This window comes from Cervus elaphus, chromosome 21 (assembly GCF_910594005.1).
Source record: "Cervus elaphus chromosome 21, mCerEla1.1, whole genome shotgun sequence".
Classification (NCBI taxonomy): Eukaryota; Metazoa; Chordata; class Mammalia; order Artiodactyla; family Cervidae; genus Cervus; species Cervus elaphus.
Genome location: NC_057835.1, coordinates 19,597,859 through 19,614,783, shown reverse-complemented (window position 1 = coordinate 19,614,783; position 16,925 = coordinate 19,597,859). Strand labels below are relative to the sequence as shown.

At 45.9% G+C, this 16,925-nt stretch overlaps 1 protein-coding gene across 7 annotated transcripts in view; it reads right to left on the bottom strand.

Annotated features, from left to right (window-relative positions):
- Positions 1-16,925, bottom strand: part of MTSS1 (MTSS I-BAR domain containing 1) — a 160,729-nt gene that overhangs the window by 18,352 nt on the left and 125,452 nt on the right. For 4 of the 7 annotated variants that reach the window (XM_043879426.1, XM_043879429.1, XM_043879430.1 and 1 more), the window contains exons 5-7: positions 15,364-15,455; positions 13,831-13,905; positions 9,814-9,825 (exon numbers count right to left, since the gene is read on the bottom strand). In XM_043879426.1, coding sequence (XP_043735361.1) covers positions 9,814-9,825; positions 13,831-13,905; positions 15,364-15,455 — 179 coding nt within the window. The remainder of the gene's footprint in view (positions 1-9,813; positions 9,826-13,830; positions 13,906-15,363; positions 15,456-16,925) is intronic. The other 3 variants (XM_043879427.1, XM_043879425.1, XM_043879431.1) reach the window with 1 other exon arrangement.

The following is a 16,925-nucleotide window of genomic DNA, read 5'->3' as shown; positions in this document are numbered from 1 at the left end:
TGGACAGAGGCATGGACTTTCCCAGCCTAGTCTGCAGTGAAATGCTCTCTGTATATACAACAAGTACTCAATAGGTGTTTAACAGGTGTATACAACAGGTACTCAACAGATGTTTAATAGGTGTATACAACAGGTACTCAATAGGTGTTTAATAGGTGTATACAATGGGTATTCAACAGGTGTTTAATAAATGCATACAACAGATACTCAATAGGTGTTTTAAACAGAATGTTAGCATGGAGGGAGCACTAGGGTTTCTCTAAGCAACCTGCTCCCAGTTCAGAGGAGGGGAGAAGGGGAGAACTGTCCAGGGCAGTGCAGGGGCAGGCAGGCAGACAGAGCACACCCGCCTGACCCTCTGACACTGGACTCCTCCTGCTCCTCCTCCATCAGCTGCCTCAAGTCGAGGGACTGGATTCCACCCGCCACCTAGAAAGGGACCTGACCAGTCACCACATACCCTCCTCTTTAAGAATGCCCCAGAGAACACTTAGATGCAATGTGTTATTTGGTTTGAAAAAGTACAGTGTCAGGGAAAACTGCCTTGAATGTAGGAATATATTGTTATTTTCTCACAAGCAGATGAGAAAGCTTCCTCTGGAGCCAGAAAGGCAGTCAGGTGTCAAGAACATCCAACTAGCAAAAGTCACTGGATTTTTGGCAGGGGTTAAGTTCTAAGTTAGCACAAGAAGGGAAAATCGGGGACAAAGGTTGTCCCTGAAAATGCCTTAGATGGCATTCCAGTACAGTCAGTGGTCCGTACACGGAGTCCTCACGGTCAGGTGAGCACACACGTGTGCTGGGTGCAGCTAAACACAGTGTTTAATTCCATACGGAGGGATTTTATCCAACAATTATGTGAGAATCTGCTCTGAGAACTTTTTAGGTGTATCAGCTACCATCCCTCCCTGACCCCGATAATTCTACCTGTTCTTCCAGTTTCTCTGCCCGGGAGCCAGTTTCACACATCACCCAGTCGCACAGTCATAGGTTTCATGAGTTTTTGTGGACAAGAAACTTGTCAGAGCACTCTTTCATTCTCCAGGGGGACTTGCAGGGAGGCGAGTGTGCAGGCACCCCAGTCCCATGAAATTGAGAATTTTCTCTATTCTTTTTTCTTTTTTTTTAACTGGGCTGAACAGCAGGCAGGAGCTTAGTCTCCCAACCAGGGATCGAACCCATGCCCCCTGCAGTGGAAGCATGGACTGCTAACCACTATACTGCCAGGGAAGTCCCAGTGGTTAGGACTCTGCACTTTCACTGCTAAGGGTCCAGCTTCAATTCCCGGTCAGGAAACTAAGATCTCAAAAGCAAGGCACAGCCAAAACCTTTTTAAAAATAAGTAAACAAAATGCTGGCTTGTGCAGCTGAATCCACGCACACTGACTGTGTATATGATACAAGCCCTTTGGTGATGAAACTCCCTGTTTCTCTACCACCTGTCAAACAGCCTGGCCAAGCCTGCAGTGAGGCCACGTGGTTGTGGCGGGCCCCAAGGCCTTCTTGTAAGCCTCTCAATCTCTCCAAGGATGCTCCAGCTGAGGACCCATGGAGGGCCACGGACCAAGTCAGCATGTTCTTAATTCCAGAGGTGGAAAGTTTAATTATGGTAGCAATTTCTTTCAATACTAGCCTATAATTATAAGAAATTGAGGAAATGGGTATCTTTACTTCCTTTCACAAGTTGTAAGGCGCACATCTATCTGTGATTAATGACACTGATTTCTAAAAATACACTGACATAGGAAAGCAAAGTGACTAGAACCAAGTGTTACCTAATCTGGTAAATATAAATTTAAATCATTCTATGATTAGTCAAGTTATTTTAAATATGTATTATGTTATAATTAAAGGACTTTCAAATTATAGTAGTCTAAAATAAGTATAATCTGTAAAGATTGCTATAATTATAGTCATAGTGAATACATTTCCATGTGGGATATATCATAACCTAGAAACACAATGTTTATTTCTTAAATTCAGTAACCACAACATATATTTATAAAAAAAAAAAAATAACACCGTGGAAGAAATTATTCCATGTCTCAGTTGGAGATACTGGTTCTTACAGTCATCTTTTTAGGTCCACAAATTTGGAGTTGTGTTAGCACTGATTTAACACACAAAAGCCCATTCATTTCCCTCCCATCAGCAATGTTAGGAGAGCCACTGCCGATGACTGCAACAGCTCCGATGTGGACCTGACTCTGTCTCCTATTTCATCTCTGCTCTGCCGCCCTCACTGCACCACCTCGATCTCTCACCTGGACGGCTCCATCAGTCCCTAAGAGGTCATTCTGACCGCATTTGGACGAACGTGCCTGGAACAGCCCTGAATTACTTTCAAAATGCAAATCTTATCACTTTTCAGTAGCTCCCACTGCTTTCAAGAAAGTTCAGTGGGGACTCCCCTGGCGGTCCAGTGGTTAAGACTCCACACTCCTAATGCAGGGAGCATGGGTTTGATCCCTGGATGAGGAACTAAGACCTTGGATGCCACCGCACTGTGCAGCCAAAACAATAATGTCCTGAACATGGCCTGTCCTGCAAGACACGCGTGGGTCAGCTTCTGAGACCACTCTCCATCTCCCGCCACCCCGTGCCCACTTCCCAGGCACTGCTCCAGCGTCTGGCTCCACCCACCTAAACATCCCCTCTCCCTCCGCCCCAGCTGTCGGGCATCTGTTCATTCTTAGGTCACAGTTCTTCACAGAAGCCTTCCCTGAACCCTCGGTGGCTAAATTCTCGTATTTAATTCTCAGAGATTCCTTCTACACAGCCTTCCTGACCCTCCTCCCAGTTCTCATTTCATCTTTACGTCTCCAGTTCTTCCACGGACGGCAGTCGCCCCTGGTGATCAGGAAGCCCCACGAGGACAGAAACCACGAATATTTTTGCCCAGCACTGTACCTTCTACCTCAGCACACCTGCCTGGAAGTCAGGTACTCAAGTATTTGCAAATGAATGAGGCCTTGATAGGCGCTTCCCAGGTGGCTCAGCGGTAGAGAATCCCCCTGCCAGTGCGGGTGCCACAGGAGATTCTGGTTTGATCCCTGGCTTGGGAAGACACCCCTGGAGGAGGAAATGGCAACCCACTCCAGTATTCTGGTGTGGGAAATCACATGGACAGAGGAGGCTGGTGGGGTACGGTCCATGGGGGGGGGGTCACAAAGAGTTGGACGTGACTGAGCGCGCATGCATGAGGCACTATATAATAGCACGAGCTGAGTTTGCTTACTGAGTTTATTCAACCATTGTGCCCTTAAATGGCTTAACACTGGAAAACGAACAAATTCCAGGGCCGCCCATCAGCCAAAAGAAGAGCGGGCTTAAACAGGCTTTCCAGACAAAATTCCTGAGTAAAGCACTGCTTGTGGCCTTTTCTGTAAAAAATCATCTCAGTCTCGAGAATTTTTTTCCCCTGCGAGTTTCCAGGTCTTGGCTGGATTCATGCTGGAGAATTCTGGTGAATACAGCCAGCAGCCCCTTTACTTTCCCCAACAGGGGAAATCATATGATTACTCTCTTTACAAAAAAGTGCTCCTGGGGCAAAAGCACTATTAATAGGCACCATGTCATGGACCAAAGCAGAACCCTCAAAGGAGAAAAAAAAGAATTGATAAGTAGGTAGGGAGAACTCACAAAGCTTTCTGGAATGAAACCAAGATTCCATATTTTCCCAACATTTACATTTTCCTTAATCTTTACAAAAACATTCAAGGCAGGAATTACCACCCCCATTTGACAGAGGGGTAAACTGAGATTAGGGTGGCGTGCAAGAGCCCCTGAGCTAGGAATGGATGCAGAGAGATGCCAACTCTCCGTCTTTCCCATTCAAAAGCCTGCATTCTCCATAGCTTCATGCTCATAGCACACATAAGCTCTGCGATTAGAATCCCATAAAATGACTTCCATATGTCCCTGACACACTCATGCAAACACTGTGTTTCATCTGAAGATGCCTGCTTTTTCATGTTTATACTTTAAAAATTAAGATTTATCTTACAGTCAGTAGGAGTCATAGTTTACACAGCATTTAAAAATTTTTTTTCATCATTGAGAAAATAATAATGCATCTTACCATTGATGGCATCTGCAGTCAATGCAATAAGGGATATAAACACTGAAATACAGGATATAATTTCAGAGACAGACATGCAAGGTGATGCTGAAGATTAGAATTTGGAATGAAAAACGCCCTCTTTCCACCAAAAGGTAGCTGTCCTTATTATTCCTACATACGTCATCTTCTACCCTTAATATCCTGCAGCAGTTTTTGATTGATTTTTCCAAAGCAAAACCAACCAGAGATCAAAAGAAGGAGAGATGTCATCAGACAAGACTGGAAGCTTTTGGGCTTGAACACTTTCGAACAAACTCAATGTCCGCTATTCTTTCAACAGGCTGTGCCTCAGTTTCCACTCATCTGTTAAACATAAAAAACAGCACCGAGTTCACATGGTCGTGAAAGCAGATGGATTCATTCACATAATGCACTCACCACCAGACCCAGCACATGATGAGCTTTAGGAAGTGTTAGGCGCCACTGGCAGTAACACAGCATCTTTAAAGCCCTCCTCCTAAACCCTGGGCATCTCAGCAGGAGACAGCCTACCTCCATAATGATTAAATGCAATAAAAACTCTGGCGCAGTGAGCTCCAATGAAATACACTGACATGCCTGTCAGGGGCAAGGAGACTGCACCCACCTTGGCCCCACCTTGCATCCTATGGAGCGCCTCACCTGGGGGTTCATTTCTTTCCCTTATAGTAAACCAGCAGCCCTAAAAAGCAGTGCTTTCCTGAATTCTGTGGGTCATTCTAACAAACTGTCAAACCTGAAGGGGTTCATGGGAAACCCTAAATTTGAGGTTGGCTGGGCACACAGGTGGGTAGCTTGTGGATCTCACTTGCGGCTGGTGACTGAGGTGGAGAAAATCTTGTTCTTAGTCCATGGGGTCCAAGCCCACCCCAGGTAGCTAGTATCTGAACTGATGTGACTTGGCGGACACCTGGTTGGTGCAGAGAACTGATGTCAGAAAACAGAGGCCTTTGCGATCCTGGGGATGGCCTGAGTGCAGAGGCACTAGAGCCGCCAAGGGTATCTAGCCCAGAGGAGGCCCTTGACACCTACGTCCTGAACGTGCAAAACACACTCGGCTCACAGGGCTCCTCTGTGGCAATCATGGAGAATTTATGAATGAAAGAGAGGCACCAGAAGTGAAACAATTAACCCTGTGAAAACTGTGACAGGCTCGCAACTTGAGAAAGGCAGGACTATACCCCCATTTGCCCATCTAGCCCTGCACCACACCACCCGCTCAGCGTTCACGGGGTTAATCAACACCATGGCGTGTGGGGGATGGGTATTTCAAGCACATCGTCCTTTTTATCTTCTGGCAAAACTAACACTAAGAAAAGCATGGGGCTCCTGTTGTGTCCTCCCCCTGCCCCCTTAAAAGCATCTTCCCAGCCTCTAAATGCAGCCACAGGGAAGCCAGGTGATCTACACCTTGACAAAGTCTCCTCATGCACAGGGACATTTCTCTGCATCTCTTTTGACTCCTACAATCAGCCATTTGCAGCCAGAGTCACAAGCAAGGCACCTGATGAGCTGGAGCAGGCCAAGGCTTTCCCGGAGACCAGCTCTGCAAAGGAAAGGAGCTCACAGCTCTGGGCCTCGGGTGGATCTGCATAGTCTGTTTATAACCTAGCATTCCCAGGTATGAAATATGAATCCCCTGGCCTCCGAAGACTCCACACTTTTACCACATACACAACAGTCCCCTGCGGGAGTTTCTTGGGTTAGATTCCCACATCTCCACTGACCACAGTCAGGGACAGCTCACCGAACCACATGGGGTCTAAAGAGGAAAGTCTGACCACTCTTGCTGTTAAGACAGAAGGCATCAGGCTGCCCTTTGGTATGCTTTTCCCCATCAGCCTGTTAGCCCAGGCTGGCACAACTGGCTGCACCCACTGACCTCTCCCTTCTCCCTGCTCACTCTGCTGATGGCTTTACCTGGCGTTTCCTGGGCCAGAACGTATGTCAGGCCGCAGCTCTCCAATGCTGACTCATTAAAAAGTCCTCCCCTGTCCACTTCACACAGGTTGTCCCATCGAGTAAAATTGTACCCATTCAAATATTTCGCAGGCTCCTATCACACCTTTCCCAAGTGTAGAAGGAAGCAGTGACTCAACAGTCGTCCCTGCTGTGTTATGCGCAGCTGCATCTAAAAGTCCAGAGAGATCGCAAGGCTACAAGTGGTCATACAAGCCCTGGAGAGGGTCTCAGGGATCACCTGTCTGCATTTACAGCCACCCCCTTGTCCTCAGAGGGAACTTTTCCAGCTTTGGTTCCAATAGAGAACAATCGTTGGTTTTGGCTCAAGGTACATGTTTCCCAATTGCACTGATGTGGCAATCTACCCCTTCCAGGGATGCTCACTGGAGGGAAGCGGGAAGTGGAGAAAACAGCCTAGAACCATGAACCAGCTCTTTGTAGCCCCTCATCTCAGCATTCAGGAAGGATTTTTATTTTGGGGTGTCATCTTTCAGAGAGCTGACATGCATCAGAGGGAGGTGGTTAGAGAAAACATCCAGGGGAGACTTCTGGTGCTGCTGCCTCCTTCCAGGGCTGGGTCTCGCAGTTCGGATTGCCAGCAATTTGGGGCATGCCACCTCCAGCTCCATGCTCACTCCAGTCACTCAGGAGGTCCTGGGGGGACAATTTCTGACCACGCCTGGAGGCACACCCAAGGGTCTCTTTGTGTGGGCCACACCACTTTCTGAGCGGTCTGCTTCTTCTCCATCTCCCCTAACTGGACAAAGGGAACAGAGCCTCTGTACTATGCCTGGCAAGGAAGCCAGGTGACCCACCAACAGATAACCCAGACTTCAGATTTGTAGGTGGGAGCTCCCTCCGGGCAAGAGGACTCCCAGGGCTACTCCTCCTCAAAAACTGAAGCGGGGGTAGGGGGGCGGTTGGAGGGGGCTGAGACACACTCGGTTTTTACCACTGAGCAGGGAGAACCATCTACGCGTTGACTGCAGTTTCTGGGGCATCAGGGGTTTCTGCCAGTTTCGTAAGCACAGAAGAAACCAGCAGGAAATGCAAACATTCACCCTGATGTGGCCAGGGCCGTGGAAACCACTGAGCCAGTGAAAAGGATTCGGCATCACTCCAGCGTTCTGCTTTCTCCACGTGGAGGAAAAGAAGGGTGATTGGGGGAAAGTCAGTCTAGAATGGGATGTGATCAGAAATGGGGCTGAGTAATAGAACCATCTGGAGGCAGGTAGCTGAGGATGGGCAGTGGGGGTCACCGTGGCTCGCAGTTCACCCCTAAAGCTGACTCAGGGTCACACAATAAATGCCCCCCACCCTGCAGCATGGTCACCCTTCCTTTCGGTTCTGGTGCCCACGTGTAAATGATGATGGCTCACACCCTTCCCTGAACCTTGAGCAGCCCCTGCCCCATTCTCCACCAGCTGATCCCTTTTCATCTTCCTCATCACCTGCCCACACCAAGCGTAAACGGGTTCCTTTTGCCTTGCCCCAGTGCCGCACTCTCTGCTGATACTCATCACGGCGCTGAGCACACCAGACTGAACTACGGTTGACCCTTCAATAATACGGGTTTGAACACAGGTCCACTTGCACATGGATTTTTTTTCAGTAAATACAGAATCGGCATCCAAACCCATGGGTTCTGCATTCGCAGACTGAACCAACCGTGGCTTGTGTACTGTTTACAATCCTTGGTGGAGTCCGTGGATATGGAATCGCGGATATGAAGGGCTGACTATAGGACTTGAGCATCTCATGGTATGCGGCAGACCCTGGAACAAATCCCCTTGAATCCCGAGGGACAACTATAACTGGCTTGCCTCCACTAGAGTCTCCGTTCCTGGAGGGAGCAATGTACCCCTGTCTCAGTACACTTCATTGAGTTATAAATGTCTTCCCTGTGGGGGCCCTCAGTTATTGCTCATGCAGGATTCAAGGTAAATACTTCTGAAGGATTCAAGGCAAATACGTCTGACTTGACTGAAAGAAAGTTCCATATATATATATATATATATATACATATATTCTTTTGTTAAACCAAGACATTTTAACTATCATGAAATGTTGTTAAAATACACATGTCCAGGTTCAAAAATGATTTAAAACTTGTAAAATAAAATTTAAGAGGGCTTTAAGTCAAATAGCTTTCTTACATCTTTACGCCCAAGTTCACTGCTATGATCGTACGTCACCGTGGCTTAGCTCTGGGAGACAGCCCCTGCAAGAGAGAGAACTAGAGGGGGCTGCAGGGACTCTTCCTAGGATGAGCAGAATCCAAGTCAGAGAGTCAAAAGGCTGTGTGGTTCCTTCCCTCATCCCTAATCCCACTGCCCATCATTTAAAACAAATAGCATGCCCCATTTATTTCATAGACGAACTCACGCCAGGCTTCCAAGCAAAGGTTTTCATAAAACTCTGTGTCCTCAAAAGACCACATATTATGTGATTCCCTTTATAAGAAAGGTCCAGAATAGGCAAATCCATACAGACAGAAAGCACATGAATGGTTGTCAGGAGCTGAAGCGGAGGGAGAATGAGGCATGACGGTTTTAAATGGCAGGGGATGTCTTTCTGGGGTGATGAAAACATCCCGAAATTAGACAGTAGTGACGGCTGCACAGCATTGGGAATGCACTCAAGCCAATGAAATGTACACGTTAGAGGGGTTAACATGGTCCATTTTATGTTACATGAATTTTAGCACAATAAGCAGAAGGGGAACTGTGTCTTACCTTCCTCCCAAAGGTATACGAGGCTGTGTCATAACCACAGCATTGAGGACTGGAAAGGATTATCACTTTTAAAAAGTGGGGGGGCGTTACCCCAAAGTCACCATGACGGGAAAGGGGCAGAATTGTGTCCCCCGAGACAGCAGGTCATCCCGGCCCCACCTGCCAGAGGGGACCGTGTGGTTTGGGTTCCTCGGAGACGACAGAATTCAACGCAAAAATTTCTTTAGAGCTGTTCAGTACAAAGGCTCAGAGAACACTCAGGCACACTCAGGCAAGAGAAACCACATGGACAGCCCACAGACAGACCTTTCCAAGACAGAAGGACAGCCACGAGACGCCGAAAGCAACCTGAAGTTTCAGTAGCGCCGTCACCCACAGAATGAGGGTCAACATTTAGTCAAGAAGAATCACTGTGATTATTGAATTTGAAGATCTGATAACTTCGAAATGAAACATTCCACAAACTCTGCTGAAATAAGAAATACTTTTGATTTTTTTTTTTTTTTAAATAAATGATTGGTTTTGAAAAAACCAAATGGTCCAGGGCAGACTAAGTTAAAGATAGTTGGCAAGCTTAATAAAACCAAATCCGATTTGGGAATTATTTTGAGAAGTTATTAAGTATAGCTCTCCATGTTTTGTTTGTGATGTAAATACACACATATACACTTAGATATGTATGTATACATATATTTTTTTCCTGTGAAAATGAGGGTTTAAGTCACTCTGTATTTCTTTTTTCCATGAGTCTAATACTGAATCATGAGGATGTAAAGACTCTTAGAATGTTAAGCTAACCCGTTAAAGGGTCAAACTTCAAAAAAAGAAAATGATTGGTTGAAACACACGTACACACTATTTTCCTAAAGTTGCGGAAGATTAAGTAGGCACCATTGATTGCTCTGAACTGGGAGGAAAACTGGAGCAACTAGCGTAGGTCTGGACAACCACGGAAAGCCCACAGCAAGGACCACACCGTGACCAGCCACCAGAGATTCAGCATGAGAGACTTACCGAGAGCGTCCACTGGCAGGGGGCACACGGTGAGAAAGTGCAGGATACACAATTGACACAAAAAGGAAAATAATAAAGTCAAACTGGTATTCGGGCAGCAGTCTTACCTGTGTTAAAACAGTCCATGGTTTGCCACAGAATTTTATATCAGGGTGATTAAACCCACAGCCACTGAGAGCTGCAACCCAGGTCCCCCACCCCGCCTTGCTAAGAGTCTTTACTTCCCATCTAAACAGACATCTTCCTAGTTTGTAATCGTCAGTCCTAGAGAAGGCAACAAGGTTTTTTTCCTTAAAAAGAGAGAGGAAGAATATATTCCTGTAAGAAGTCAATTAAGATGCTTTCACAAGAAAAGCTTTCAGGTGTAATTTACTGTAACTTGGAAAGTCACTAAGGAAGCCAGCATCCAAAGTTCAAGCTGGGGTGAAAACGGAAAAAAAAAAAAAAAAATTAAAGAACTTAAAACTTTCACATAACAGTGAATAATATGCTGATATGGGACTCTGGGAGTCTCTTTATTAGGTTTATAAAATCAGCTCTGCAGTCTCTGGTGAAAGATGACACATTCAACTATTTCAATGGTCAGGCTCAAGGGTTAACATATTAAAATGTTCCAGCAGTTTCCTCCCTCAATGTCTCTGATAAAAGTAGTTATAGATGGAAATGGAAGGCTTTACCATAATTATTCAAGTAAAATTAATAACAATATGAGAATTAATTAAATGAGAAATAAGGCTGCTGACTGCATGATGAGGTGGCAGAAGTGGGCAAATAGCACAGAATGTTTCTCATTTCTGATCCGCTCTTACTTCCCCCAGCTGGGTTACAGCCAACTCTAGGACTTCAAAAGTCATGAGCTGATGTCAAGCAGCAGGGCCTGATGAGGGTTCAAGAGACGCCACTCAGAGCCTGGGCTTCTGGGTCAGTCCCACACCACTTTCCCACCCTCCTGCTACCTCTGTCCTGTCGCCCTGACCTGTCAGCAAGACTGACCCTGCCCCATGCATGGACCCCTGGCCCTCGCCTGGAACTTCTTGGAGGGCAGGGACCCTCTCTCCCTCCAGCCCCCAACTCCCACCTAGGTTTATGCCCCATAGGTATTCAAGAAGCCTGCCTTCCACAAAAATAGGTATATTCACCCATGGCTGGAGCAAATGTCAAGTTGTTTTAAAACGATTTTAAGATAAAGTCTTATCAAACCCCAAAAAACATTAAACACTTTTTGACAGTGATATTTAAATACCTTTAGGCTATAAACTACCATTATCTACAGGATAGTAAAAAAGTGTCAAATACAGAATGTGGCAAAAGGTGATTTATCTGCAGAGTGAAATTTAAGGTAAAATTAGTAGCAAGGGAAAATCACATCCCATACGTGTCTATGTCAAAGGGAATGCCAAATCCACAGTTAAATGCATAAAGGCATTTAAATGTTGAAAAGAAGAGTCAGAAGAATTTTTAGATCAAAGATCACAGTTTTGAAAAAAGGAATGACATGAAGCTGCTCAACAACTGCCTGAAAACACATTTAAAAGGAAGTGATTATTGGGCTGTATAAACCAAATTTAGTTCTATCAGGACAAAAAAAAATGTATTCAAACCATCCTAACACATGGTGCAAATCTCAGAAGGATCTACCAACACTTTATAAGCCAAGAGCCTAGGAAGCTACCACTTGAAGGAGATGAAAGCGATAGAGAGGCATCTTAGCAAAAAGGGAAACGTCAGCTAACCAGACCCCCAAAAATAACTGAGAGCCTCAAATAACCAGATTTCCTCCAGCCCTTAACTGGCAGTGCTTCTAGTCCATTCTCAGGCCATATATCTTCTAGAAGAGCACTTCATAATAAGAGTTCACTCAGAAGGATGACTGGTACCTCCTAGGAAGCTCCAGTCACCCCAGAAATACACCAATGTGAGTTTTTAAAAGGCACTTTTAAAAGGCATAATTTAGAAGAAAAAAAATTTTTTATAAAGGAAATAAGTAAAAATAATCTTCCAGTTGTTCCCTGGATCAACTAGAAAATCATCTGAAAAACTCTAAGCTACTGATCTGATTTGGCTTGTAGACATAAGGACACCATCACGGCTCTGTTGTCTGGGAAGAACACAGTGCCCAAGGCCATCAGCTATAGGACTGGGGTTGACAAGATGGATCAGAAACCCCTGATCACAGCCTCCACTGTCTCAGCCTTCAGGTTCAAGTGCCTGAATAATCAATTAAAAGCTGATTAATCCCAAGTCCCAGGACCAGCAGCATCTTCTCACGTAATACAGTCCGGCACCCTATGTTTCCTGACTTTTTCCATCCGGCGCCTTGATGGGAAGCTTGTTACCCTCTCCAGACAGCCCAAGTGGTGCTGGGCAAGTCTAATTGCCAGAAACTTCCTTTTATGTTGCATTGCAATCCACCTATCAGGCATTCCCCGCAGGTCCAAATTCCGCTAATTGGACAATGCCAGTGACTTTGAGTGACAGAAAAAAACCGTTTCAGTCTCCAGGCAGAATTCAGATAAAAGGATTATCACTGCAGCCAAGAACTTAAGGCCTCTGAAAAGAAAATTCTGGAAGAGAGAAAGTAAAACAGCTACTTTTTCCTTACCTCAACCTTTCCACCAAACTCCCAAATCTTTTTCAAGTCCATAGACTTGGACCCTCTCTGCAAACCCATTCATCTCTCTTATCTCAAAGCTGGCATGGTGTCAATTAGGTAGAGTTCAGCTCCAAATTTTTACCAACCTGTTCTTCCAAGAAACCTCAGATACAATGGAATAGGGTGGCAGTTTTATTTACATTTGCCTCTAGAGTCACTAAAATGTTACTGGCCACAAAACCTATTCCACCTGTGGAATACTAGCTCCCAGGTGCCTAAGTTAGAATGTAAATTGCAGAAGCACCAAGAACAGGAAAACACATCCAAAAGGAACAATTGGGGCCAATACCAATTGAAAAACTGATCATGAGTGAAAATCCTGCTGCCTTTATATTGAGATGGTCTCCTGGTTATTATAAGAACCGGGGCGCGGGGGTGGGGGTGGGGAGAGACGACATTTAGCTTGAAAAGTCTGTCCTATCCTCACTCCTCTTCTACCAAAGTGTTCCATCTCTCCCAATGTTTCTTTTAATTCCAAGTGAGAACCACTTGCTTAGGAAAGGGGAACTTTGGTTTTGGAGATGTCTACCTAAAAAAGTTGTTTCAAACAAACGCTAAAAACTACCCACCCACAGAGCATCCTGATGGAGAGGGGGAACCATTTTATCAGCAAACTCGAAATTGTGTATTGAGAAGAAGAGTCTAGAGGGAATGTTACATTCTCAAGTTCAAGAAAAGAGTCCCTATATCTTGTTAGGTCTTAATAAAATGCTTGCAAAGTGGATGTAGCTAGATTTTTTTCTCTTCAAACTCCCAGTTCAAGCTGGAAGAACAAAGCTGGGTTGTGGATCTGATAATTAACTGGTCTGTAACTGATGATCGGCTAGGGGGATGATCGGCTGGCAGTCTCACTTTCCTTACCTGGCTCCCACCCTCAAGAACACTCATGAAAAATCTCCCTATGCAGGCATGATTCCCAGGCTCCCACTGCAGGCTTTTCTAACATACTCACAAGACTTAATAAAGGGTTTTGGAGATTATAGGCTATGAAGGATGGAGGAGAAAATTACATAATTTCTGCAATAATTACTATAGAACATTTGCATAGAGGCTTTTATGTACTATCCCAAGGCTTCCAAGAAATTTATAGGTCTCATCACAACACACAATAGACATGGAAACTGTCAAATTTTGGAGATCAGGTTGGGGGAAGGAACAAGTCAAGTACCACTTTGTATCTCAAATTAACAGATATTCTGCACTTGGGGACTTTGGTCCTGATAGATTCTATTAGTTCCTATCTGTTCACAGGACCATTATATGTAAGGAAGTCTGATTGAAGACTTTCTACTTCAAAGAAAAATCAAGCAGGTGTTCATTTTTCCCAAAGCAACATATATTAATGGCAGAATTTGTAGAGTTACCTTTTTTGGCTTTCTTCTGCAGTTTCAGTGTATCTGAGGACTTCTTTTTTATCTCTTGGCGAGCTTTTTTATATTCTAAGAGAGAGAAGAATATTGAACAATCTTACCACTTAACTCAACAGAAAACATTTTAGTAACAGCCATTACTTTTATTGCTGAAAGCATAAACTCTGACATGCAATAAATAGCTTTATTGGAATACGAAATGGTAAAAAATCTTCTGATGCCATTTTACAGCAAAGGGGTTATGAACATGAAAACTGACAAAATGCGCCGGGGTCTTTTTCTTCAGTATTCATTCATACCAGCTCTGAGAAAAGATGGCATTTGGGAAGACTTCAATAAAAATGTTAAAATTCACAATTTCTCAGCATAAGTATCAGGAAATACTTCCAGTATTATCTACTTTCCCAAGGCCCAAATCTACAGGGCTTCACTCCAAGAAGAATCCACGTGGATAGATGCTGGCCAGATGTTACAATTCAAAAATGAGCATCTCAGACTACAGGAGAAACTAGACCACATGGGAGAGAAGTGGGAAAGGCCTGGCTGCCTTACGTTTACATTAATACTGAGGCTGGACGCTGTGGACCCAGAGGAGGGGCAGCCCACACGACCCACATCCCCACCAAACACTTTTCTCTTCCCCCACCAGCTCATGCCCACCCCGAACTTTCCCATTTCTGTTGCTGGCATCTCCGTCACCCAGGCACGAATATCTGAAATGACAGTTGGCTCTGATACTTCTCTCCTTTGCTACCCTCATAGTCAATTAATCACCAGTTTGACCAGTTCCCACAAAGCCACCCCAATCCTTTCCCTCCCTCCCACCCTGAACCTATCAGAGCTCTTTTTTATATGCTCTTGGCATCTATCAGAGCTCTCTTTTATATGCTCTTGGCATCACTGTTAGTCAACCTTTTCCAGTTTCATCCCTCAGACCCGTCCACACGCTTTCCCTCCACCATAATCACTGCAGGTTGTACGATGCTGGGAGCAAGGTCTTCTGACCCTTCCATGCCACCGGCACCCCTACCCTTTGGTTCCAGGAAGACTGACAGGGGTGGTGACTGTCTGGACCACTCAGTCCCCAGAGCCGGCACATGAGGTTCTGAGACCCACCGGTTGAAGGTATATACAAAGAGAATGGCCAGTTCTGGGCAGGAGGCTGAAGGCTCCCTAAAAGTCCGGTTTTCAAAAATCATTAAAAAGTTTGGTTTTCAAAATGTGCTGAAACACCTGAAGTGTGAGTCTCTAGCATTTAAGCCTGAGGTTATAATCATTTTGAATTCAGCTGATCACAACTGACGCCACGGGATGATGACGGGATCCCCTGAGTGACGCTGCATGCCCCAAACCCAGCACTGAGCCCTGTGGTGGGATCACTTCCCATCCCTCACCCTCCAACACTGAGAGGCCCACAGGAGCAGCGGGGGAGGAGCGGGTCCTCCAGGTGACATCAGTGACCCCCGCAGAGGCACAAGCAGCAGCCGGTGACCTGCCATCTGAGACTGACATGTGTTAGCCCCGTACCTTTCGCGTGGTCTTTATCCAGCTGGTTGGCCACTTTCTTCCATTCTTCCATCTGCTCTTGAAGTGGGTTTATCAGACAATCGATTAAAGCACTTGCACAAAAAGACAAAGAGAAGGAGAAATTACACAGATATAATCTGTTGTCAAGGTTTACACTCGGTTGTCAAAACACACCCGAATCACAATTACCTGAAGCAGGACAAGGCAGCACCCTAAGCCCAAGTTCACCTCCAAGCCTCCCAATTTCACAATGACTGTGTCCTCAGGATGCTTTTCAATGACTGTTAAGAAGCTGTACACGTGACCGGTTGGTGTGACCCCTTCTCATCGCCTTTTTTAAAAAATTCCAACACTTGTATTCACAATCAAGGTTGCAGACCAAAGGGGTCATGCCCCTTGCTGCACAAGGGAACCAGCTGGAAAACTTTAAAAAAGAAGACACCTGGGCCTCACCTAATACTTGATAGAAACTTGGGGTGGGGCCCCAGAATTACTTTAAAAAAAAAGACCCACGTGATTCTGATGTGCATTCAGGATAATGAGTTGTGACTGCAGACTGCGGACAGCCTAGAGAGGATCAGAGGGATGAGGGTCTCCAGGTCTCCTTCTTATTTTGTGCAGATTTCCAAACAGATCGCGGTTAGACAAGTGGAAAGACAGCACCCCATGGAGAGAAATCATAAGTCAGGGGACACAGGGTTTTCTGTACAATGGAAGGAAAATCAACCCAAGCCTATATAACAGCAATGTTGTCGAAAATTAGAAAATGCCCATAAATTGTTTGAATGATGGTGGTGAGAACTACGACAAACGCAGTTCTCAGACTGCTTTTTGATCCTGGGCCTGCTGAAAATCTCCAAGTTCTTGGTACGACCTCCCCGCATTCTTACCAGAGTCTCCCGGCAGCCCCCACCCTCGCGCGTCCTCCTCCAGCCTCACTCCCTCCAGGTCTCCGTTCAGCTTTGTCCTTCTGAACAGAGATGCTCCCTGCCCAGCCTGTATCTAGCAACCACGACCCACCCCACCCCACATGTTTCTCCCCCTATCATTCATTACCGCCTGACAGTCTGGCAGGTGTCTATAGCGTCTGCGGCATAAGCCCTGTGAGTGCGGAATGTGGTCCTAGTCAGGGCTATGCCCCGTACACCTAAGACGGTGCCCGGCACATAGTAGGTGCTCAATACACGGTGGCTGATGGAACTGGCGTCTCTTCATCACTACGATGGGATGAGGGTCGCAAGACTGGCCCGAGGGTAAACAAGATGATGGGTGCGGAAGGAGGTGCCATCACGGGGCGTACTCCCCAGGGGCGAGGAGGGGAGGAGGAAGTTCAGTTTCGTCACCAGCTCCAGTGAGTGCTTTCTGCTGTGTGGACACCGTGTACGTCTGCACAAGAGCCCTTCAGGGATTCCTACACTCATGCCAGGCGCTGAGACCCCAGCCCCATATTGCAGCACACTTGTGGCCAGCCCGAGATTCAAACCCAGGCCCGAGTGACTTCAAGACTAGGCGCTTCCTGCTACATTTGGCAACCTGAGATGGCCCTGCAAGAGGGTCAGAGG